The sequence below is a fragment of the Asparagus officinalis genome, chromosome 4 (genome assembly GCF_001876935.1).
Source record: "Asparagus officinalis chromosome 4, Aspof.V1, whole genome shotgun sequence".
Lineage (NCBI taxonomy): Eukaryota > Viridiplantae > Streptophyta > Magnoliopsida > Asparagales > Asparagaceae > Asparagus > Asparagus officinalis.
In genome coordinates, this window is record NC_033797.1 from 35,787,888 (window position 1) to 35,813,353 (window position 25,466).

At 36.7% G+C, this 25,466-nt stretch overlaps 2 protein-coding genes across 2 annotated transcripts; one reads left to right on the plus strand and one right to left on the minus strand.

Moving 5' to 3' along the window:
- On the plus strand, nucleotides 1-18,108 carry LOC109837178 (dynamin-related protein 1E-like). Its single transcript, XM_020405308.1, has 13 exons — nucleotides 1-413; nucleotides 506-569; nucleotides 662-769; nucleotides 7,691-7,792; nucleotides 14,527-14,577; nucleotides 14,654-14,715; nucleotides 15,307-15,501; nucleotides 15,584-15,703; nucleotides 15,801-15,871; nucleotides 16,511-16,736; nucleotides 16,838-16,888; nucleotides 17,233-17,604; nucleotides 17,692-18,108. The coding sequence occupies exons 1-13, from the start codon at nucleotides 111-113 to the stop codon at nucleotides 17,818-17,820; spliced, it is 1,854 nt and encodes a 617-aa protein (XP_020260897.1). The 5' UTR covers nucleotides 1-110; the 3' UTR covers nucleotides 17,821-18,108.
- On the minus strand, nucleotides 19,201-22,583 carry LOC109837179 (haloacid dehalogenase-like hydrolase domain-containing protein Sgpp). Its single transcript, XM_020405309.1, has 6 exons — nucleotides 22,471-22,583; nucleotides 22,288-22,382; nucleotides 20,998-21,112; nucleotides 20,744-20,898; nucleotides 20,035-20,296; nucleotides 19,201-19,548 (listed from the first exon to the last, which is right to left on the minus strand). The coding sequence occupies exons 2-6, from the start codon at nucleotides 22,299-22,301 to the stop codon at nucleotides 19,339-19,341; spliced, it is 756 nt and encodes a 251-aa protein (XP_020260898.1). The 5' UTR covers nucleotides 22,302-22,382; nucleotides 22,471-22,583; the 3' UTR covers nucleotides 19,201-19,338.

The following is a 25,466-nucleotide window of genomic DNA, read 5'->3' on the forward strand; positions in this document are numbered from 1 at the left end:
TCTCCCGATTTTGAAGTCGTTTGAAGCGCGGTTGAAATTGACCCCCGCACGTGCGACCCTCAATTCACCAGTAAAGAGTAACCGCTGTGGAAAAAGCTAGGGCTTTTCTTATGTCCAACAAAGACAGCGCTCCTCCAACGGCTACTCTAACTGCTACACTCCCAACCCAAGTCATCATCTCCACCGCCCTTCACTTCTCGATCCTTCTCCTCCTCTTCCTCCTCCTCTTCGTTTCGAGCTCCTCTCCTAAAGTTAGGGTTAGGGTTTCGAAAATGACGATGATGGAGAGCTTGATTAGCCTCGTAAACAGGATCCAGAGAGCCTGCACCATCCTCGGCAACCATGGAGGTGCTGATGGTGCGCTTCCTACTCTCTGGGAGGCTCTCCCTTCTGTCGCCGTCGTCGGAGGCCAGGTCTCTTTAATCTTCCCATTTTCATCTTTTTATTATTATTAAATTTGGCTTATATTTGAACTATAAATTTTTTTGATGAGGTTTGATTGCAGAGCTCTGGGAAATCTTCGGTTTTGGAGAGTATCGTCGGGCGTGATTTTCTCCCTCGTGGATCTGGTTAGAATCTCTGTGAAAATTTTGAATTTTTTGGGGTGATTTTGTGGTTCCTATTGATTTATTTCTTTAAAAAAAAATGCTTCTTTTTGTAGGGATTGTGACGAGGAGGCCGTTGGTGCTGCAGCTTCACAAGACGGAGCAGGGTCAAACAGAGTATGCAGAGTTCCTTCACATGCCGAAGAGAAAATTCACTGATTTTTGTGAGTTTTTTCTTTGGTAATATTTTTCTCTGGTTCGTTTATTTAAGGTACAAATGCTGTTTATCTTGAAATTTTAGAGGAAATGAATTGGCAATGTATTGATATACAGAATTTGATTTTGGAGGACAATGGATGGTGTCAACTATTTACTTCTCACTTTGTTCTAGTTCATACTCGAACATCCCTATGCTTCTACTCTGTGCAACCAAAAACAGACACAGTTTTGGTTTTACACTTCATTAATTGAATTTGTGTGCAAATGTTTTTGTGTCTCTTGTCCTAGTTCTGTACGATTTGGTTGGATTTTGGGTGGATCTCAAGCATAAGCTCGCAGTATTATCAAACGCGCACGTGTCTTCGCGATGCAGGGAGGTGGCGAAGCGTCCTGCATCTGATGTAGCAGCACCTTTTTGCGCCTCGCAAGCGCCCTGGACGAGGGTACTTTGCACAGGATACATGCAAGCATAACAACACTTAATTATGTTATTAACATTTTATACCCAATAATACATATCCCAAAAAGAAACTGTTGTGCGCAGCGGAACTTGAAGGTCAAATAGGGCACAAACAAGAACGAAGCGTCCTGCATCTGATGTAGCAACACCTTTTTGCGCCTCGCAAGCGCCCTGGACGAGGGTACTTTGCACAGGATACATGCAAGCATAACAACACTTATTTATGTTATTAACATTTTATACCCAATAATACATATCCCAAAAAGAAACTGTTGTGCGCAGCGGAACTTGAAGGTCAAATAGGGCACAAACAAGAACGAAATAGACCACAACCAAACAAATACAAACCACGGCAAGACAAACGAATTTTACGTGGTTCGGCCAGTTGACTACGTCCACGGGGTAAGGAAGGGGGAGTTTTTACTGTTAGAGATAAAGAGAATACAAATAGGGTTTACAAATCTCACTAAAAACCCTCAAACAAAGCTCTCAAAATCTCTCACAAATTCTCTCTTAAATGATGCAACAATGCTTTCTCAAAGACTGCTCAAATCGTCCTTACTTAACCCTAATAAATCAGGTTTAAGGTTATGTACTAACAATAAACGAAATGGGTCAGAAAACCAAGCCCAACTCAAAGCCTGACTGGCGGTCGACCACCAAAACCAACGTGGCCGACCGCCCAGCAATCGACAGAATACTAAATTCCTACAGGGTATTACCGGTCGACCGTCACAGTCGACCGAACCCAACTCCATAGAAGAAATAGATTACAGGGTTCGTGCGGTTGACCATGGCGGTCGATCGCGACGGTCGATCGCCTCATCTCCAGAAATCAACCTGAAAAACTATTTTCTGCCATTTTTCTGAACTTCAACAAATCTCCACCTTGGTGAAGTTTCTCCCAAAACTGAGCTGACACTAAAACATTCAAATATCCCACTTGTTACGTCCAGTACGAAGTGAAATAAATCCACGATAACGGACTCAATCCACAACAAGCCGGGAACCCAAACGAGAGCTCAAACAATCTCCCACCCGTCAAAATCAACAAATCTAACCGGCTGTGTCGAAAAGACTGCCTACGTATCCTCTTACCTAAGGAATCAAGCCAAATGTAGTTCACCCAAATGACCTCTAAATGCCCTCAATATTAAAGAATGTTCAATAGCTTCAAACAATGACCAAATTTCACATCTGAATCAACTTTAGTCAACATATCCGCAGGGTTATCCTTCGTGTGGATCTTCTCCAATATGACATCATCATCATCTAAAACATCACGAACAAAGTAGAATCTGACATTAATATGTTTCGTGTGTGCATGATAAACCTGGTTTTTTACCAAATAGATAGCCGATATGTTATCACAATATACCCGAATGGTCTCCTGTGCAATCCCCAAGTCCTCCAACAATCCATCAACCACAAAGCCTCCTTAACAGCTTTAGTCACCGCCATATACTCTGCCTCTGTAGTAGAGAGCGTCACTGTAGACTGAAGTGTACATCTCCAACATACTGGTGCTCCTGCCAATATAAACACATATCCTAAAGTATATCGATGCTTGTCAAGATCCCCCGCATAATTTGAATCTACGTAGCCAATACAATCCTGCCATGTCTTCTCATTCTTCTAAAAAATCAAACAAACATCCACGGTGCCTTTAATATACTGTAGAATCCACTTTACAGACTCCCAATGACCCTTCTCAGGGTTCTACATGTACCTCGATACCATGCTCACGGTCTGTGATAAATCTGACCTCGTACACATAATTGCATACATCAAGCTATCCACCGTACTGGCGTATGAAACCTTTAACATATAATCTCTGTCATCAACCGAAACAAGTGACATCAAAGCTGAAAGTTTGAAGTGGGGAGCCAATAGAGTACTCACAACCTTTGTATTGCCATCAAAGCTGAACTTTTTTAACATCTTCTGCAAATAACTCCTTTGTGTAAGCTTCAATCTCCCATTCACCCTGTCTCTCTCGATCTCCATACCCAATATTTTCTTAGCTTCTCCAAAATTCTTCATTTCAAACTCGGATGACAGCTCATTTTTTAACTTTCGAATAGCCAAAGAATTCCTAGAAGCAATGAGCATATCATTAACATATAATAATAAATAAATATACTCACCATCCTGTAGCTTGTGCATGTAAACACATGGATCATATAAGCTCATTGTGTATCCATGACCAATCATGAAGCTGTAGAATCTCTTGTATCATTGTTGCGGCGATTGCTTCAAATCATAAAGAAACTTTTTCAGCTTGCATACCAAATCTTTATTTCTTACAGTTTTGAATCCCAATGGTTGGGTCATGTAGATCTTCTCATCTAAATCTTCATGTAAAAAGACTGTCTTAACATCCATTTGGATCAAATCCAAATCCAACTGTGCCACCAATGCTAATAAAATCCGAATCGTCGAATGTTTCACAACGGGTGAAAATACCTCGTTGTAATCAATGTCCTCAAGCTGTGCATATCCTTTCGCAACCAATCTGGTTTTGTATCTAATGTCCCTAATAGAAGATCCCTCTTTTTTCGCATATACCCATTTACAACCAATAGCTTTTTTTCCCTTAGGTAGCTTTGTAAGTTCTCAAGTGTTGTTTTTCTGAAGAGATCGTATCTCCTCCATAGCTTCCCTCCATTTAATCGAATCAGAGCTAGATTTTGCCTCCCTGAATATAAAAAGAACCATATCATCAACGATTTCCACTGATAAAGCATATGCAACCATAACATCATTGTATCTAGCTGGCCGGCGAATCACCCTTCTAGGTCTATTTACTACAATGGACTCTTGAACATGACCATGTTTCTAAGTCTCATCAACCATTGTATCATCTATATGCTCGGCTGTCATCCCATCTCCTCCCAGTATCACCTCTGTAGAAGCCTCAATGGATACAATATTATCTGGAGTGGGTGAAGTCACATCATCTTCCACCTGCTGCGATATCTCACTACTTTGGTCTTCCTCCACCTGCTGAGGAACTTAAGACCTCATCATGTATGCCTTATCAAATGTGACATCTCTGCTAATGACTATCTTCTTATCCTGTAGATCCCATAACTTAAAGTCTTTAACACATTCTCTAAATCTCATAAAGACAGCTTTCCTCGTCCTCGGATTTAATTTTTCATCATTAACATGATAATAAGCAAGACACCCGAATATCCGAAGCGACTCATAGTCACTAGTCGCCAAACCAGACTATCACTCCATAGGAGTCTTTTCCTGTATCATAGTGCACGGTAACCTATTAACGAGATGGTTTGCATAAACTAACGTCTCGGCCCAAAAGGATCTAGGCAATCAACTCTGTGTCATCATACATCGTACCTTCTCCAGCAAGGTACAGTTCAATCTCTCAGCCATCCCGTTCTGTTACGGTGTGTCTCGAACTGTGAAGTATCGCCTAATGCCGTGATCCCGATAAAACTATAAAAATGGATCACTCTTATACTCTCCACCGTTATCTGAACGAAGAGTCTTCACATTTCTACCTGTCTGCTGCTTTACTTTTTTCTTCCACTCCACAAAAATATCCAGGACCTCATGTTTATGCTTTATTGTATATACCTAATTTCTTCTGGAATAGTCATCAATAAAAGTGATAAAATAGTTGACCCCACCAAGTGATGTGTGCTTGAAAAGGTCCAAAACATCTGTGTGAATATAATCTAATATACATTGGGTATTGTGAATAGCGGTGCCAAACTTCATTCTATTCTTCTTCCCAAGTACACAATGCTCACAGCTCCATCTTACAGGTTTTCGCACCTTTCAATAGCCACTGTTTCGCTAATGTCTGTAGGGACTTATCACCAGTATGTCCTAAACGCATGTGCCATAAGCTGGTAGTGTCCTCCTTTGTAGTGATAGAAACTGTCAGACCCTCTGTAACTGTCTTGCCCTTTAAATAATATAGATTGTTTTCCCTATCACCTCGCATCACCATCATAGAATCCTTCATGACCTTCATAGTAGCATCCTCTAAGATCACCCGATAACCTGCTTCCTCCAAAGTACCAAGAAAAATAATGTTCTTCGTCAACTACGACACGAACCTCATTTCTTTCAACTCACTGGTCATCTCGTCATGCATCCTGATCCGGACTGTACCAATTTCATCAATAAGACATACGTGATCATTACCCATAAGCACGATATCATTTCTTTCCAGCTCCTCAAAGCTGAGAACCAATACCTCCTAGGACAAATATAAAATATAGCTCTCGAATTCAACATCCACTCCGTAGAGTCGACATAGCAAACTGACGATAGTGTAGGACATGAATAGCCTGAAGAATCCGAATCTGAATGGTCGCTAACAGCTTTAGCAACATTCACCTCTGAAACCTGTACAACTTTTTCCTTGTTCTTTCCGGCTTTGTCCTTCAACTTTGGGCACTCGTTCTTCTAATATTCCTCTTCTTTACAAAAGACACATTGATTTCTACCAACACTATTATGGTCACCTTTATTCTTTGATTTTGAGCGGTTAAACTGGCGACTGTTTGGACTACGATCTCGAACTGTTGATGCATCTTCTGATACCTTTTCGGAGGGTTCGTCATCACTCTTCCTTAACTTATAATTCACCAATGCTGAGATCTCCTCCTTATAACTAACAATAGTTCTTCCATTGATCATAGTGAGAACGAACGTTATCATCCTCTGACAACGAGCACAAAAGTAGCATCGCCTTGTCTTCATCCTCAATCATGATGTCCACATTGGTCATATCTGAAAGTATCTTAGTGAAGTTATTTACATGCTCCCTAATGAAAACTCCCCTCTTAATCTTGAACTGGTAAAACCTCTTTTTTAAGTAAAGTCGATTCTTAATGCTCTTCGTAAGATACTTTTTATTGAGCGTTTCCCATAATCTCTTCGCCGATGTCTCGTTTATCACATCATAAATAAGATCCGACGTCAAGCATGACCGAATAACTCTATAAGCCCTACTGTTTATCTTTTTTAAAACTTTGTCCTCCATGTCTTCAGGTTTCTCTTGTAACTCAAGAGTCTTCTCTAAATTTTGTGCATTCAACGTATCCATCACCTGGCACCTCCACAAACCAAAATTAATCTTGCCATCGAATTTCGGAACATCAATCTTTGTATTATTGATGCTCATACTCTGTATTGCCTTTATAAGAGACGACCCCGGTGTGCTTGCTTCTCCCATATTATAGATCTAACTCTTCAAATAAGAATTTCACAAAGAATCCTTCAAACAAGCCCCAAGCCAAACATGTACCTCTAATACCACTTGTTGTGCGCGGCAGAACTCGAAAGCCAAATAGTGCATGAACAAGAACGAGATAGACCACAACAAAACGAACAAACACAAACCACAGCAAGACAAATAAATTTTACGTGGTTCGGTAAGTTGCCTACGTTCACGGGACAAGTAGGTGGAGTTTTTATTATTAAAGATAAAGAGAATACAAATAGGGTTTATAAATCTCACCAAAAACCCTCAAATAAAGCTCTAAAAATCTCTCACAAATTCTACCTCAAAGGATGCAACAATCCTCACTCAAAGACTGCTCAAATCGTCCTTACTTAACCCTAATAAATCAGGTTTAGGGTTATATACCAACAGTAAACGAAACGGGTTAGAAAACCAAGCCCAATTCAAAGCCCGACTGGCGGTCGACCACCAAAACCGAGACGGTCAACCGTCCAGCAATCGACAGAACACTAAATTCCTACAGGGTATTATCGATCGATCGCCACGGTCGATCGAACCCAACTCCAGAAAAGAAATAGATCCCATGGTCCGTGCGGTCGACCGTGACGGTCGACCGCCTCACCTCCAGAAATCATCCTAAACTTCGTGCACGTTTTCGGTCGACCGCAGCTGACTCGCGGTCGACCGGACAACCTGAAAAACTATTTTCTGCCATTTTTTCTGAACTTCAACAAAAACATAAACTCATTAGACCATTTTGGTAAACCAATGGAAGATCCTAACTCGTTGGTCGCTTATACTATTTGATTTTACTTCGATGTTAGTCTTGATTTGACTTTCAATTTGGAAAATTATGAGCTTTGCTACTATGTTGGGTGTGTTAGCATTATGAATTAAGACCTTATTTTCTAACTTAGTAGTATATATTTTATATCTCGGCATATTTTTCTATGAAAATTCATAAACATGTTCCTTCTTCCTTTATCATACGACATATGTGAATTTTACTTGATAAAACCATTGTTGAACAATGACCGACATAAAATGCCCCTCTGATAATATAATTATATGTATTTGAAATTGCTAATATCACCAGCATATATGATTTTTGCACAATAAATTGCGGGCACGTGATTAGCATATGCATGGTACTTTAGTTTCACTTTACCTTGTCAGTCCTTATGCTTCTAAATGGTCATTTCATTCTGTTTTTCCTCTTAACACTTGGATCTTGTACTGTAGCTCTTGTTCGCAAGGAAATTCAGGATGAAACTGATAGAATGACAGGGAGAAGCAAGCAGATTTCACCTATTCCCATTCATCTCAGTATTTGTTCACCGAATGGTAACAAGATCTCAACTTATTCCTTTTTGAACTGTGAGTTTTCTTTTCTTTGTGCGTGCACGCGCGCACGTGTTTGCATGTGCGTGTGCGTGTGTGTTCTCTAGTGATTGATTGTGCTGGCATGTAATACTACAAAGTTAATCTACATTCACAAGACTTGATATGTATCTTCCATTTCCTTTGTTTTCCTTTATTTTCTCTTAACATTCATACAACCCACAGTCCTTTGATCTGGGGGTAATTAATAATATTACAAGTGATTAACATGTGTTTTATATTTTTCTTTTCATTTCATTTTTGCCTCCGAATTTATTCAGTTCATATTGTTGGTAGGAAAAAAAGCAATATACTTTTTCTGGAACTTTTAAGGCATCTGCTCAAATTAAAATATTTGATATCGTTGATATTTTTCAGTCTTATTACATTTATACTTAAATATAAACTTAATGGTGGCACTCTTTGTGAGTATATCGATATGCACTATATGATTGAAAGAAGATTAGTTTTGTCACAAATAAATGCTCATTTCGTGAACACGGACAAGCAAATACACTTGTGAATGGGCATAACAATTATAGATTGTAGCTTGTTTGGCAGTCAGTGCATACGCATATGTTCATTTTTCAAAACTGTAACCATATGTATGTGAAGTCTCTTATATAGAAAATATATTCTGCGTGTATATTAATAAACAAAATCTATTTATAGAAATCATCAAGATCTAATATTATCGTATAGCGTTTAGTGACTTATTTGTCAAGATTGGCTGCCTTTGCTTTTTTGTCAACAAAATCAAGCCACCGAAAGCAGGGGCTGTTTTTTGTTAACAAAGAAAACACCGAAAGAAAAAATGGGAGCAAGAATCAAAAAGGGAAGGAAGAAAAAAGGAGGGGGGGGGGGGGGGGGTTATACGCAGGCTATAAAAGCCCCCTTCCCCCCCTTAATCAATATCCAAAAAAATTAGCTGAGTGTATCCTGATCTACTGAGTGTTTTGAAAAGAGAGGCAAAATTAGAGAGTGGTTTTATGAGAAAATTTTTTAGAGATATTTCTCTTGTGAGTTGAGTGTAAAAACACTTAAATTTTCTCTCCTTAGTGAAAGATTTACAGCAGTCCGTGGACGTAGGCAAATTTGTACCGAACCACGTTAAATTTGAACCACGTTAAATTTGCGTGTCTTATTATTCCGTATTTATTTTGCTTTCTTATAAATCTGATTATAAGGGAATTTGCGTAATTTCACAATAACTGGTATCAGAGCTCTGGTTGTGATTTCTGTCAATTTTCTGCAAGGTCACTATTCACGTGAAAAGTAAATTTTGTGAATAGTGAAACTTTGTCGGTGGTACCGATTTGTCAGCAAATGTGTCTTAATACACGGTGGTTTACAGAAATAGTCAGAAACGATCCAGAGGGTGCCAGGTTCGAGTGGGAGCGATGATTGCTGACGAAGAGAAGGTAAAAATTAAAAAGTTTGATTGTGCGGACTTCGGCTTTTGAAAGATGCAGATCAAAAATTATCTGTACCAGAAGAAGCTGTATCAACCTCTCTCAGGAAGTAAGCCAGATGACATGAAGGATGAAGAGTGGGCTCTTCTTGATAGACAAGCCCTTGGAGTTATCCGATTGACGCTATCCCGCAACGTTGCTTTCAACATAGCAAAGGAAAAGATCACGGCGGGTCTTATGGCGGCTCTCTGCAGCATGTATGAGAAGCCCTCTGTCTCAAACAAAGTTCACTTGATGAGGCGGCTATTCAATTTGCGGATGACAGAAGGCGCATCGGTAGCTCAATATCTTAATGAACTCAATACAGTCTGAGTTCAGTTGGAATTGAGTTTGATAAAGAAGTACAAACATTGATACTTTTATCTTCTCTACCAGAAAGTTGAAATGTTGCTGTCATAGCTGTGAGTAGCTCGTCGGAAAGCAATAAGTTAAAACTTGATGATGTTCGTGATCTGGTTTTTAGTGAAGAAATTCGGCGGAGAGAATCGAGTGAAGCATCAACCTCTTCAGTTTTACATACGGAGTCTAAGGGGAGAACTTCAGAAAGTAGTTCAAATCGCGACAGATCAAAATCTAGAATGAGCAAATCTAGATTGGGAAAGATAGATTTTAACTGCTATAATTATGGCAAGAAGGATCATTTCAAGAGGGAGTACTGGGCACCGAAGAAAAATACCGACGCACAGGAGTCTGCCAATGTGACCGAGGAAGGAGGTGATGCTATGATTCTAAGCGTTAACAGTCTAATTAAATCATGGATTCTTAATTCAGGAGTATCCTTCCATGTCACCCCATACCGAGAAATCATGGAGAACTACGCCAGCGGTAATTTTAAAAAGGTACATCTAGCAGATGATGAAACCTTAAGATCGTTGGCAAGGGAGACATTCAATTAAAATTGCCAAATCAGACCACATGGAAGCTGTAAAGAGTGAGACATATTCTTGGCCTTAAAAGGAATTTGATTTCTATGGGACAGCTTGATGGAGAGGGTTACTGTACAACCTTCTCAGGTCATAAATGGAAGATTACCAAAGGAGCACTCGTCATTGCTCGAGGTAAGAAAAATGGTATTTTTTATGTAACCTCTAACTTAGAGAATATTATTACAGTAACATATGCAGATAAAAAATCAAACCTATAGCACCAAAGACTTAATCATATGAGCGAGAAAAGGATGAAGACACTTCTGTCGAAAGAGAAGCTGTCGGATCTGAAGAATGTAGATGTCAGTCTATGCCAGTGTTGTAAATAGCGGCCAATAGCGGGGCTATAGCGGCGCGAATAGCGGTCGCGGTCCTTCAGCGCTACGCGTAGGGGTTTCGCGGCTGGCTTAAGTGGAAAAATCCTCTATTCATTCGAATAGCGCGTAAAAGCGGATTTTAGCGGGTTTTCGCGGTTAAAAACGGATTTTCACAGTTAAAAACGGATTTTCGCGGTTAAAAGCGGATTTTTGTTGTTAAAAACGGCTAAACACAATATCACACATTATGATGCTATATTTCTTAAATTTCTTCATAGTTTCATTCATACAACAAGCTTATTAATTGTTATTTATTGATAATACAAGAAATTTACAAGTAATTGAATTTTTAGATTTTTTATGAATTTTCTTATTATTTAGGATATTCAAATATATTTAAATTTGATCGCTATCTGACTGTGCGCTATTTGCCGCGATTTCGTCGCAATAGCCCGATATAGCCTTAACGGTACCTCGCCGCGACGTGCCGCGATCCGCTATCAGCAACATTGGTCTATGCGAGGATTGCATCTTTGGCAAATAGAAGAAAATCAGTTTTGCAAAGATTGGTAAGAAACCAAAGGCAAAAAAGTTAGAACTGGTTCATACCGATGTATGCGGACCATCTCTAATTCCATCTATCTTGCAAGCTCACTGTACTATGTCACCTTTATTGATGATTCTACAAGGAATGTGTGAGTCTATTTTCTGAAGAAGAAATCAGAAGTCTTTGATACCTTCAGAAAATAGAAGGCCATGGTAAAAAATAAAACTGGTTTGAAGATAAAGTGGTTAATGTCAGATAATGAAGGAGAGTACAAAGACAGTAGATTCAAAGAATTTCGCGCAAATAATAAGATCAAGATGGAGAAAACAGTTCCCATGACACCGCAGCAGAATGACGTAGCGGAGCACATGAATAGAACTTTGAATGAATGTACCAGAAGCATGAGGATACATGTCAGCTTGCTCAAGTTCCTATGGGCTAAAGCTACCAATACTGTAGCCTACCTAATCAACCGCAGGCCCTCGGTTCCTTTGGACGGTGGAATATCGGAAGAAGCTTAGAGCAGAAAAGAGGTAAACCTTTCGCATTTAAGAGTTTTTGGTTGTATCTCTTATGTACATAGATTCTGCTAAAAGAAATAAACTATTCTGCTAAAAGAAATAAACTTGATGCCAAATCTAATAAATGTGTTTTTGTTGGTTATGGTGGTGATGAGTTTGGTTACCGGTTTTGGGATTATGAAAATCAGAAGATCATCAGAAGCAGAGATGTCATATTCAATGAGAATGTGATGTACAAAGACAGATCAACTGCAGAATCAAATAGCTCTAGTACAAAAGCTGAAACAAAAAAATTTGCTGAATTTGAGGAGATTTCTAAAAATGATGTTCAGACTAGTCCTGAAGTAGTTTAAGAAGAACCAAGCATGCCAGAAGTGAGACACTCCTTCAGAATTCCTAATCCAATCCAGTGTTATTCGTCTTCTTTGTACTAATTGTTGCTGACTGACAATGGTGAACCGGAGTGTTATGATGAAGCAATATAAGTGGAGGATTCAGTCAAGTAGGAGTCTGTTATACAAGATGAGATAGACTCGCTTATGTCAAATCAGACGTGGGACTTAGCTAAATTACCACTAGGTAAGAAAGCTCTTCATAACAAGTGGATTTACAGAATCAAAGAAGAGCATGATAGAAACAAGCGCTACAAGGCAAGATTGGTTGTTAAAGGCTTTCCGCAAAAGGAAGGTATTGACTACAATGATATTTTCTCTCTGGTCGTAAAACTGACTACAATCAGACTGGTGTTAAAAATTATAACTTTTGAAAATTTATATCTTGAGCAGTTAGATGTAAAAATAGCTTTTCTTCATGGTGATTTGAAGGAGGAGATCTATATGAAACAACCAGAAGGCTTCATAAAGACATGCAAGAAAAATCTAGTATGTCGTTTGAAGAAGAATTTGTATGGATTAAAACAAGCTCCGAGGCAATGGTACAAGAAGTTTGACAGCTTTATAGGCAGCAACGGTTTCACTAGATATCAATCAGATCATTGTTGCTTTCTTAAGAAGTTTGATAATAGCTTTATTATTTTATTGTTATACGTTGATGACATGCTCGTTGTAGGGTCAGATCTGCAAGAGATTATAAATTTAAAATAAAAAATTATCAAACAAGTTCGCAATGAAAGATCTTGACGCTGCAAAGCTGATTCTTGGAATGAGGATCAAGAGAGACACGAAGTCTGGGACTTTGATGTTATCACAAGCTGAGTACATCAACAAAGTACTCTCCAGGTTCAATATGCAAGATGCTAAATCAGTGAGTACACTTTTAGGTGTTCATTTCAGACTTTCCAAAGAGCAGTCACCAAAGACGGAGGAAAAGCGTGCACACACGGCGAAGGTCTCGTAAGCCTCAGCAATTGAAAGTCTGATGTATGTCATGGTTTGTACAGGACCAGATATTGCTCAAGCATTAGGAGCTGTTAGCAGGTACATGAATAATCCGGGTAAGGTACATTAGGAAGCAGTCAAATGGATCCTCAGATATCTACGGGGCACCACAGGTAAAACACTTTGTTTCAAAGGTTGAGATACAATACTAACAGGTTATGTGAATGCTGATTTAGCAGGAAATATTGATATTAGAAAGAACACTACAGGGTATGTCTATACTCTAGGAGGCACTGTAGTGAATTGGGTTTCTTAACTGCAGAAGATAGTTGCTCTCTTCATAACTGAAGCAGAATATGTCGCTGTTACAAAAGCCAGCAAGGAAAAGATTTGACTTTAAAATTTCTTGGATGAATTAGGCAAGAAACAAGAAGACAATGTCTTATATTGCGACAGTCAAAGTGCTACAAGAAGACAATGTCTTATATTGCGACAGTCAAAGTGCTATTCATCTAGCGAAGAATCCGTCTTTTCATTCCAGAACGAATTGCGACAGTCAAAGTGCTATTCATCTAGCGAAGAATCCGTCTTTTCATTCCAGAACGAAGCACATACAGGTGCGGTATTATTTTATCCGGTCACTTCTGAAAGATGAAATTTTGGAACTTGAAAAGATCAGTGGAGCTTAAAATCCGACAAACATGCCGACAAAGACGGTGACTACTGACAAACTAAAGCTGTGTTCAGCTTCAGTTAGCCTACAATAGTATCAAGATCGGGAAGGGTTACTGCATAGATCGGGATATGAAGAAAAATTAAAATCAGTCTTCAAGTGAGAGATTGTCAAGATTAGTTTGCCTTTGCTTTTGTCAACAAAATCAAGCCATCAAAAGTAGAGGCTTTTTTTGGTTGACAAAGAAAACGCCGAAAAGAAAAATGGGAGCAAGAATAAAAAAGGGAGGAAGAAAAATAGGAGGGGGTGGGTATATGCAGGCTATAAAAGCCCCCTTCCTCCCCCCTTAATCAGTATCCAAAAAATCACCTGAGTGTATCCTGATCTACTGAGAGTTTTGAAACGAGAGGTAAAATCAGAGAGTGATTTTGTGAGGAAAAATTCTAGAGATATTTCTCTTGTGAGTTGAGTGTAAAAACACTTGTAAATTTTCTTCCCTTAGTGAAAGATCTGCAGCAGCCCATGAACGTAGGCAATTTTGTGCCGAATCACGTTAAATTTGCGTGTCTTATTATTCCGCATTTATTTCGTTTTCTTGTAAATCTGGTTATAGGGGAATTTGCGTAATTTCCCAACATTATTTTTCAATCCTCTCCCACCAACAATAGATAAATAAACCAATAAAAAAGTAATTGGTGCTTTTGTGTTGGCATACGCAATGATGACTTTCTTGGTTGCCACTAGTCATGTGCATAGTTTACCACATCAACATAAGCATTATAAATTTGGTTATGAACCTGTTTCTTTTATGCTCTTTGCATGTTACACTCCATTATCTGATGTGGACTGTAAGGTTCAAGTTTCTGTTTCTTGACATAAGTTTTTGCTCTGATTTGTTTTGGCAGTTGTCAATTTAACACTGATTGATCTACCTGGTCTAACAAAGGTTGCTGTAGGTAATATTACTGCATATTACTTTTAAATATTGTTTCTTTGAAGGTTCTCTTTTATAAGAATGACCCATTTTTGCAGAGGGGCAGCCTGAGAACATTGCCAAGGATATTGAGAATATGGTCCGCTCATATGTTGAGAAGGTATTCAATGTGCCGCAAAAAGTTCAGATCCATTAGCAACACCATGGTCCATGGATGCCAGTTTTTAGTGCTACTACAATCTAATTTGCTGTTGTTATACAATGAATGTCATTGTAGTCTTGCACTGTTCTACTTAGTGTTATCCATCTGTTCTTAATCCTCAATAGGTTATTTTTTGATTGATTTGTTTTAACTTTGATATGTATTTCCTTCTGATTTGGAATGTTTATAATTTACGAATTATCTTAATCTATTTTATTTTTATAGCCTAGTTGCTTTATATTGGCAATTTCCTCTGCCAATCAAGATATTGCCACATCTGATGCCATCAAACTTGCTCGAGAAGTGGACCGTAAGTATCAACCCCATAATTTTTGCTAGGGGACAGGACATTTGGAGTATTGACAAAACTTGATCTAATGGATAAGGGAACAAATGCACTTGATGTAAGTTACCAAGTTTGTTGTCATGTGCTCAGATGTTAGCTTACTGATTCCAGATGAGATGAAAAGTCAGATACCATCTTATAACCTTTTACCAGACATCTAAATGTATTTTGAAGTTAAACTGTGTTGATCGCTTGTTTTTAAGGTTCTCGAAGGAAGAGCTTACAGGCTGCAACATCCTTGGGTTGGAATTGTAAATCGTTCTCAGGCAGATATAAATAAGAATGTTGACATGATTACTGCCAGGCGAAGAGAACGGGAGTATTTCTCAAGTAGTCTTGAATATTCACATTTAGCTAGTAAAATGGGTTCTGAATATCTTGCTAAACTTCTCTCTAAGGTGAAGTATGATGGCTTATTTCTTTGAAAAGATCCCAGAATTATAATTTTTGGAGAACGTGACTGTGATTGTACTTTTTCAGCATCTAGAATCTGTAATCAGGGCGAGGATTCCAAATATCACATCTTTGATAAATGAAAGCATTGATGATCTTGAATCAGAACTAGACCACCTTGGTAGACCTACAGCTGTTGATGCAGGGGTGAGACATCTACAAACGTTTCTTCCATTTTCGTCTTTCTAAGTTGGTCAGATGATGGCTGTTGAATTCTAACTAAATATTTTTAATGTTCGTCCAGGCTCAGTTGTATACCATATTGGAACTTTGCCGTGCCTTTGATAAGATATTCAAGGAGCACCTAGATGGAGGGTAAGGATTTCAGTTTTGTTCTCTTTTTTCCAAGAGCAATGAAACTTCCCTATCATACCCTTTTCACTTGCAAATATAAGTGCATAGTGCAGTCTATATAGTGCGTACTAACTTATGGGCTATTATGGCACATCTGGCATATAGATTATCTCCAGGTTGTGGATCCCAATTCAACATATAGGGCATTTAGATCCATATGAGACGCTTCTTAAAAGTGTAGATTAAATTTCTTTGTATAGTAATATTACAAAATCATTAAATGGGCTAGCTAATGTAGTTAGAATCTAAAGGATACACAATTTTCTTTATACCCAGTATGAGACAATATTCACTTCCATTCACTTTTAGTGGGTCATCTTTTCTGCTATATTTAGTTGTGAACATAATCTAAACATTACCACAGGATATGACCAAATTTGGCAGATAAGCTCCAATTCCTCAAGCAAATCTTCTTATGGCTTTTTTAGTATGAAAGTTATAGGTACTTTTAAAGGATTTGATTGTTCTGGATGCCACTAATGCATTCGTTATATTCGTTAAGCTCCAATACTCCTTAGTGACGGGCATGCTAAGTTTAGATTTTAAGATAACATTGAATCATGCATATCCATTTTATCTGAAATTGATCAATAATGACAGACGACCTGGCGGTGATCGTATATATGGAGTTTTTGATAATCAATTACCTGCTGCATTGAGGAAACTTCCATTTGATCGTCACCTCTCCCTTCAAAACGTGAGAAAAGTGGTCTCAGAAGCAGACGGTTATCAGCCCCACCTGATTGCCCCTGAGCATGGTTACCGCCGCTTAATTGAAAGTTCCCTTGATTTTTTCAAGGGCCCTGCTGAAGCTTCAGTGGACGCAGTAATTTATCTTTTCCTATTAATCCTTTACTGTTCCATCTTTCTCAATTCTACGTTCTTGCATTAAATCATGAGTCTTCCTGATATTTTTTTGTATTGCAGGTTCACTTTGTATTAAAAGAGCTGGTTAGAAAATCGATAGGCGAGACACAGGTGAAAACTTATGAAGATTCGTAGAGATCAGATAAAGCATTTAGTAGTTTATGTGAGGGGGTATTTACACTAACATACACCCAACGTTTACACCATTTTTAAGTTTGATAGCCAAAGTTTTATTTTGCTGAAAGAATACCACAAAATTCATAGACATTTGACTTTGATACCCTGAAATGACTTAACAGGGTATCAAAGTTAAATTTTTAGGAACTTTTGGTGTCTATCTGGGGAAAAAATGGAAGTTTAGGGTATCAAGGTTCAAAATGGTGTTAACTCTGGGGGTATTTTAAGTGCAAATAACCCGTTTATGTAAATATTAACTCACAGGAATTATTGTTCAGGAGTTGAAAAGATTTCCAACACTACAAGCTGAACTGGCAGCAGCCTCGTATCAGGCCTTGGAGAATTTTCGAGACGAGAGTAAGAAGACAACATTGCGTTTGGTTGAAATGGAGTCGGCATATTTAACTGTAGAATTTTTCCGGAAGCTTCCGCAAGAAGTGGAGAAGGGATGGAATCCTGCAGCTAACTCAGCTGCGGACAGGTATTCTGAGGGACAATTTAGAAGGATCGGTTCAAATGTGTCGCGTTATATAGGGATGGTCTCTGAAACACTGAGACTTTCCATACCAAAGGCAGTGGTTCACTGTCAAGTTCGAGAAGCTAAACGTAATTTGCTCAATCATTTCTATGTGCTACTGGGAAGAAAGGAGGTGCTTTGTCCTGAACATTTGTATCTTATGTATGTTCATGTTGAACTGTTTCTGTTTAGTGAGTGGAACACCTTTTCTTTTATGCAGGCAAAGCAGCTGTCGCAGTTGTTGGACGAGGATCCCTCACTGATGGAGCGTAGACAGCAATTGGCTAAGAGACTTGAATTGTATAAGTCTGCGAGGGATGAAATTGACTCCGTAGCCTGGGCAAAATGATGACTTCTTCAGCCTCATCATGTATAAAATGTAGTGATTCTGGAGATGTTAGGCAATTTTTAGTTCGTGTTCTGTATCTGTACCATGCATTTATTCCTTGTCTCGATGCTTAATTATTTTTTTGATGTGGGGCAAATTCATGCTTCACTGGTGTCATTTCAGGGTATTTACGTTTATTTCATCCTGTGACTGAACGTTTCTCACTGGATCACTTTACTTGTCTATAGTACGATGTTATTTTTTTTATTCAAATTCATTTGGTAATACATTTGATAATTCGGTATACAGTTGGGGAAAGTGTTTGTACTAATTTTGTGTAAATTAATTATAATATTATACCTAAATATTTATATTTATTAGTAAAAATGCTGCAGTTTAATAACAATTTACTTTAAAGACGGAAGAGAGTTGCGAGCATTTGTCACCGGCTAGTTTCAGGCCTTGCAGCGAAATCTAATAGTTCAAGCAAAAGCTTACTATTAGGCAAGCTATTTGATGATGATTTGTCATGTCAAGTATGTTATAGCCGTTTCCAATCACATTGTATTGGACCTGATTTGCAGTGACACTCTTGATTTTATATAAGTGATTAGTATTTTTCGTTCTCTAATTCTCCTTTAAACCTATTGAACTCCTCCTCCCTTTCCTCTTCATGCATCTTATGTATTATGAATATTTTTATATCTAGTTAATAAACTCCTTGGGCATCTTGGCCCGGTTACTAGAAAAAACACATGCCAGAAACTAAGAGTGTGTTTGGATTTCAATGGGGTTAAGGGAAGTTAAGGGAAACTAGGTGAGAGAATGGAAGGGAAGGGAAGGGAGTTCCCTTCCCCTTGGTTACACCCCAATTTGGGGGGTAACAAATTTTATACTATTAGGACGTGAACCAAGGGGAACTAGAGTGAATAACTTCACCTCCTAAATGTTCCCAAACAAGGTTAATGGTTCCCCTAACTTCCATTCACCCTTATTCCCCTCAAAAAGCTCAAGGCCAAGCACACTTCTACTGGCTGATGCATAGCCAATGATTGCCACTTTCGCTGCATCGGTCGCAAAATATCATGCCACATTCTTCGCAAAGCATCAATCTCTAATGCTTGTTTGCTTTCATTCTCGAAACCTGTATTACACAAACACAGAAATAACAAAGTTCTGAAAAATGCACAGCAAATACAGGACACTGTGCCCAGTACGTGCATTTAGCATGTGTCTGTTATGTATCAGATATGGCATGGCTTCATATTTGAAGTGTCCTTGTTCTAGGTTGAACTCCCAGTAGATGAGCCGATTCATGTGCATGCACGCACATAAACATAACCACACATGAGCATAAAAGTAATGAATCGACACTGAAAATTTCTATAGTTCAATCAGAAAAAAAAAACGTGCGAAGATATAGTCGTCGTCATCAGTCATAGAATATTATTTCAGTGTTACAATATAAATATATAATCCAAAAATACTCTTTAACTAGTATAAGAAATGCAATGACCTCTAAATTGTTAACAATAGCAACTAATAATCTCCATTTCCCTCAGAAGGAGTCATAATCAATGTTTCTTTCTTTTCTAGTTCTTTCAATGCCTTCCAAAGCTTGGGGTCTTCATAATCTTTAATAATGAAGGTAGCACCAGCATCTAACAGTGACTGTCCTGGATTTCTCGTCGTAATACCAATTACAGGCATCCCAGCTGCAACACCAGCCTTTATCCCAGAAACAGAATCCTTGAAAAATCGAACACAAATGTTAAGACAACTATGTTTTGGGTTAATTATAGATACACGCTATGTTAATTCTAGACGCGATTATTCCCAAGTTAGGTTGAGATATTATACAAGAATTACATGATAATGATGATAAATAACCTTTGTCCTCAGTTTAACTAGAAAAAGTTTAAATTGCCCTCGTAATTGGGGACAGAAAAGTACCTCTATGAGGTTCAGGGTGTGCAAATTCTTTAAAAAAAAGTTTAAGTGGAAGTGGCTTATAACACTAAGGTACAGGGGTTGTATATGCAACAATTAACAGTTTTGAGAAATGAGGGCCTTAACCTATATTCCTAATGAAAATGCAAACCCAGAAGGAGTACAAGAACTGTTTGAGCACAAAATGCTTTCATGATATTATCTTCATACCGAGAGGTATAATATAACTGTATTTAATAAGAAATAAGAATGCATACAAAATAGAAAATGATTCACAAGACAAACCTCAAAGACAAAGGTGTGCTCTGGGGATGCCTTGAGAACTTCAAGTGCCTTCATGTAGGGCTCAGGAAATGGTTTGGCTCTCTCACATTCACTCCCAACAACAAGGACGTGAAAGAATTTATCGAGTCCCAGTTTCGTGAGCATGAACTCGGCGTTGACCCTTGGAGCGTTGGTCACAGCTGCATGCTTCAGTCCTTGGTCCTTGACCCATTTACATAGCTTCTGAAGACCATCTACTGGTTGCAATTTCTCAGCAGCTAGCCTGCAAAATCCACTTCTCAGAATAAATGCTACCCCTTATGGATCGTAGGAGGGGGGAAACTCTATGTAAGGTTTTGAAAGTGGTACCTTTAGTCCCCTCATTTACAACTAATCAAACAATCATCAATTGTTCGAGCCCTCATTTTCAACTATGACCATATTTTCACATCCAAGCTAATTTCATGGAAAATGAAATGGAGGGATCAAGCGGTTACTTTTGAAAGTTTAGGATGATTTTCTGTACAGCATACAAATCTCTAGCAATATTTTTGTAATTTTTACCCTAATCTCAGATATCAAATAATGTATAAAATAGATGATAGGCCTTAAGCAATAAACTAGAAGTCTTTGGCGACTGTAAGCAATGACCTTAATGGATACTTGAATTATCTGATGCAGGAAGCAAAAATTAAGGATAATATTTTTCCCTTTTTCTTTCTTTTGTTACCTTCGGAATGTAACTTCCTTGTCTTCCATCCATTTCATGGCCCTTTCATGCTCCCAGTCGGGAAATAGGAAGTGACCAATATCATCATTATGCTTTCCGCTAATTTTCTCAGCAAAGAATTCCTCGGTTATGGGAACTCCATTGTTATATCCCATCTGTCAAAATTTACAATGCATTGTTACCAATCAAAGTTGATAATTGTCCTCTTGCCATAGAGAGCAGAAAGTGCATAAAGATAGTTGGAGAGTATGGACCTCAAGAAGCATTTCACGAAACGCTTCGTAATGAAAAGGATCTGAATCACACAGAGTTCCATCAATATCAAACAATATAGCTTCCAAAGGAGCAAGTCGAGATAAAGAACTTTTGCTGTAAAAATCCAGTCGTCGTTAGTTTGGTAAAAATAGAAAAATGACTGTGATATACACAAGTATGGAGCAAGATTGGTTGTAGGACAAGTAATTCTACTGTAAGGCTTTTTGTTAAAAGCTCTTAAAATTTGTGAGCATTCTTTATACTGCAGCACATCAGGAAACCTGCAAGCTAAAAATATCTTAAAAATGCTAATGCAACAGAAATTCTGGATTGAGCTTAATCTACTACTCTTAAACAGCAGTGTTCTATTAGAAACCTTCTTCATGATATCTGGAAATTCAAAAGCTTTCTTGACGGAGATTTGAAATAGGAACACGAGTCAAAATCCCTTGATAATTTTTGAAACAGCTTTCAAGCACAAGAGAGTTTATCTCGTAAACAAACTATCTTCCAGGTCAGCTAATGACGCAAATTAGAGATTGTAAGAAGCTCATAATCCTAGAAACCCTATTAATCGAAGTTCGCAATGGCAGAAACAAGATAAGTATAAGATGGAGGCTTGACTCGAATTCATGAAAAGTCTGAGGTATTGTGATAAAATTAAGATAAAAAGCCTAAACATTTCCATCTCGTCATTGTTTTCCTTCAATTTAGCATTCAATTTATAACAGATTGGTGAAGGAAATCTCTCCTCGATAAATTCGGATCAACCTGTCATGCATCTATATACTATACATTTGAATATGTAAGAGAATATTAAGCTATGAAAAACAATATCCCCGTTGTAGCAACAAAGAATTGAAGTGTCCAATAAGGCTAATTAGCACAATTCAAATACCCATTCTCATAGTTAATCATAAATTCATGTTAACCAATAACCATTAATCATTCGGCAACAATTTAGGCAGAGAGACCCGCAAAACGACAGAATTTTTATGCAAACGAAATAACAGCTGCGGCGACTAAACGCAACAATATTAACAATGTGGCAGAGCTGGATGGGGAAAAAAAATTGTGAGAAAAGGAAATAATAGAAAACCATGAGGGTCCACACAAACATCAAGAAACACGTCTTATCATTCAATTAAATTGTAATCCTCTGCAGCTTCTCCTCTCATTTACGTCTGTTGGGTCATCAGCAATAGTAGTATTTCCATCAATAATAACCAACTACAGATCAAATGGGGAAAATAATGGAAAAAATAATCAACAAGAGCAGAATGAGATACCCGTCGATGGGCATGATTGGAGTTGGTATTGTCGTTGATCTGAGACCGACGGAGGTTTTTGTAATTGGGGTTGACGACGATACGAGATCCGCTTTCTGTTGAGAATATAAGAGGAGAGGTTATTCTCGTGCTGGGGAATAGGAACAGAGAGAATGAAGGGCGTATGACAACGTAATAATAAACCTCCGAAATGGGAGAATATATAGGAATTAAATTCCACCGCTCTTTCTTCACCACCGATGCAATGTTCCTTATTTTTCGTTTAATTATGAGGAAGAGAAATAGAGACCAACTACACCCTTTCATTTTGTGTGAGGAGGTGGCTTCTTCTATGTTTCAATATGAGGGGGTTTAGCACATACGTCCTTCCATTCTTTTGGAATTATATATATATATATCATATCATACTCCCTTTAAAAGCACGAGTTTAGAAAAATCTTTCTATAGTTAATATTATCCTTCACTATTTTAAATATTTCATTTATATCTTAATCTATCCTAATCATAATTATATCTTATCTTAATCCTACGTGAACTATCTATAGCTTAACAATTTAAAAAATTATATTAATAAAATATGTAAAACATATTTTTATGGTATTAGTTTGTCAAAATAAAAAATTATACGTAATCATAATTATATCCTATCCTAATCCTACGTGAACTATCTATAGCTTAACATTTTAAAAAAATATATTAATAAAATATTTAAAACATCATTTTAGGGTATTAGTTTGTAAAGATAAAGAAATTATACATAGCTAACGTACTATAATACATAAAGTATTACAAAAAAAATCTAAATCTTTTAAAATTACACAAAATAACCTAAAATTTTAAAATTATAAATACTATCCCAACGTCTAAAAACTTAAAACAAAAAAAATACCAAAAAAATGGTTGAAATTTTAAAACTTGGCAAAAAAGTGTAATTATTAGATATTTTTTCATTAATATATATATATATATATATATATATTTGGGGTTTACTATCCCTTTTTAGCATCTAAAGACAGACTAAGTTGATACTCGTAAACAAAAGCAATAGAATTGATTAAAAATATTCAGTTAAGAAATAAAAATTTAAAAAATATTATAGCTTAAAAATTATCGTCACCATATAAATTAAAACAACTGCATAGAATTTTACTAATAAGTTGGAGCAGAAAAACACATTAGTAATATTAATTGATAGATATTTAAATCCATAAAAATGATAAAAGACTATAATATAATAGCTTAGCATTCAAAAAATACAATGAGTTACCTATGAAGAAACTATCAGAATGTTCAGAGATATCATTCAAAAGAATCAAACTATTTTCATTGAAAATGGGAAAGTGACGCAAATAAATCTAAAATTTGGAAAATGTCCATGAATCATTTGAATTGTCATTAACATAATAAGGCATGTCTATTAAAGAAGCACCAACTGAGTTACATTGAAGAATAATTTAATAAAACTTTATCCTAATCTAAGAAGAATTCTCTATAGAAGATGTAAGAAAAAGTAGTAAACATTCATAAATTTCATACTTTGTTCTTAAAATACTAAAGAAATTAAATATTAATATTATAATCTAAGGTAAATTAGTAATAAAAAATATAGGTATTTAGTTTAGATCTTTATGAATAATAACATGGATAGAGCAAATGTAATAGTATTAACGTAACAGAAACTCTTGTTAGATGCACATCAGAAGAATTTATTGTAGAAAAAAAGAGGTAGCTCTTAATTTTATTTAATAATAAATCAGGAATAAAAGAATTTTATATATATGAAATTAATATTTATTCTCATTGAAATAATAAAAATCAAAGTCTATATTTCAAGAAGTTTGTGTTGAATATCAGAAACACATTTAACTTTTTTGTGAAGTTAAACAATAAGATAAAAGATTAACGAGCCCAATAACGATAACAGCACAAAAAGTACAACTCTAGCCCGATGTCACAACCGAGTAGATGATGAAGATATTATTATAGAATTGCTCAAGAAAAAGATAAAGGTGAGGAAGGATTAATATTAGCTCAGTAAAAAAAACTGAAGGAGTAAAAGATAATATTTTGTGAATATTTTATAGAATAGTTTAATTATTTTGTGTGAATTTAGAAATCTTTAGAATGGAGCTTTTTCAGTAGGTTTATATGCTTGTGCATATGCATTTTTTATATGAAAGTATACTAGAGTTAGCATTAATCTTTAATTTATAATTTTTTATTAAGGCTATCAATGATTAGGAACAAAATTTATATTCTCTTTTGTATATTTTAGCATACTTTTAAGCAATTATTTTGCCTTATTGGTTTTAAATATTCACCTTCTTTGCATAACACAGTTTCAATATTTTTTTACTTTTGCAACATTGTACTTTCTCAAGTAAAGATTGGTTTCATGTCAATCAAAATAATATGAAAATTTAAATTAGCTTCAAATTATATTTGATTTCTATCAATTTTAATATTAACATGAAAGTTTAAATTGGGTGTAGCCCATTTAAACAAACATTAAAGAAAATAACTAATCGCAATATTAAAGTTTAGAGACAAAAGTGAGCATAAACTATTAAAGTGAATCTGAGGAACAAATTTTAGTTATAAAATAAGCTAAAAATACTTAATCATGATATTTAACCACGTGCATTGCACGTGTATAAAACTAGTATATATATATATAGTAACGCAGTATCACAAAAAGTTTAGAAAAGAAAGAATTTCGTCTATAGATTATTAGAAATTTACAATATGAACTAAATTGGAGATAAGTACATCATGGATTTCCTCAATAAAAAAGATGTGATACAATCCCCACCATGTGAATAAAATAAGAGAGAGAAATCACATGGTGGGGATTGTGCCACATCATTTTCAAGGAGGAAATCCCCTCCTATGACAAGGAATTTTAACCAGCCACCTATGGTATCACCCAATCATGATTAGACATTTGTAGTATTATTTTTGAGAAAAGATCCCTTAAGTGGATTTTTTTTTACTCTTAAAATTGGTTAAATTTTTTGAGAAGACAGATAGACCTCTATAGTCTATTGGTGAGGATAGAACCTCATACGCTTTATTCTTCTTCTTCTTCTTTTTTAAAAAGCTTTAAAAGAGTAAAATAAAGTTAATTATGGGGTAGAACTACTATAATAACATTAGTATAGTTACTTTTTAGATATTCT

Coding starts and splice junctions, on each gene's coding strand:
- LOC109837179 (XM_020405309.1), bottom strand. Junction 20,297..20,743: donor AAGGAAGTTACATTCCGAAG/GTAACAAAAGAA, acceptor TGGATTTTGCAG/GCTAGCTGCTGAGAAATTGC. Junction 19,549..20,034: donor AGCACACCTTTGTCTTTGAG/GTTTGTCTTGTG, acceptor CGATTTTTCAAG/GATTCTGTTTCTGGGATAAA.
- LOC109837178 (XM_020405308.1), top strand. CDS start 111: ATGTCCAACAAAGACAGCGCTCCTCCAACGGCTACTCTAACTGCTACA. Junction 770..7,690: donor GAGAAAATTCACTGATTTTT/GTGAGTTTTTTC, acceptor CTTGTACTGTAG/CTCTTGTTCGCAAGGAAATT. Junction 14,578..14,653: donor TCTAACAAAGGTTGCTGTAG/GTAATATTACTG, acceptor CCATTTTTGCAG/AGGGGCAGCCTGAGAACATT.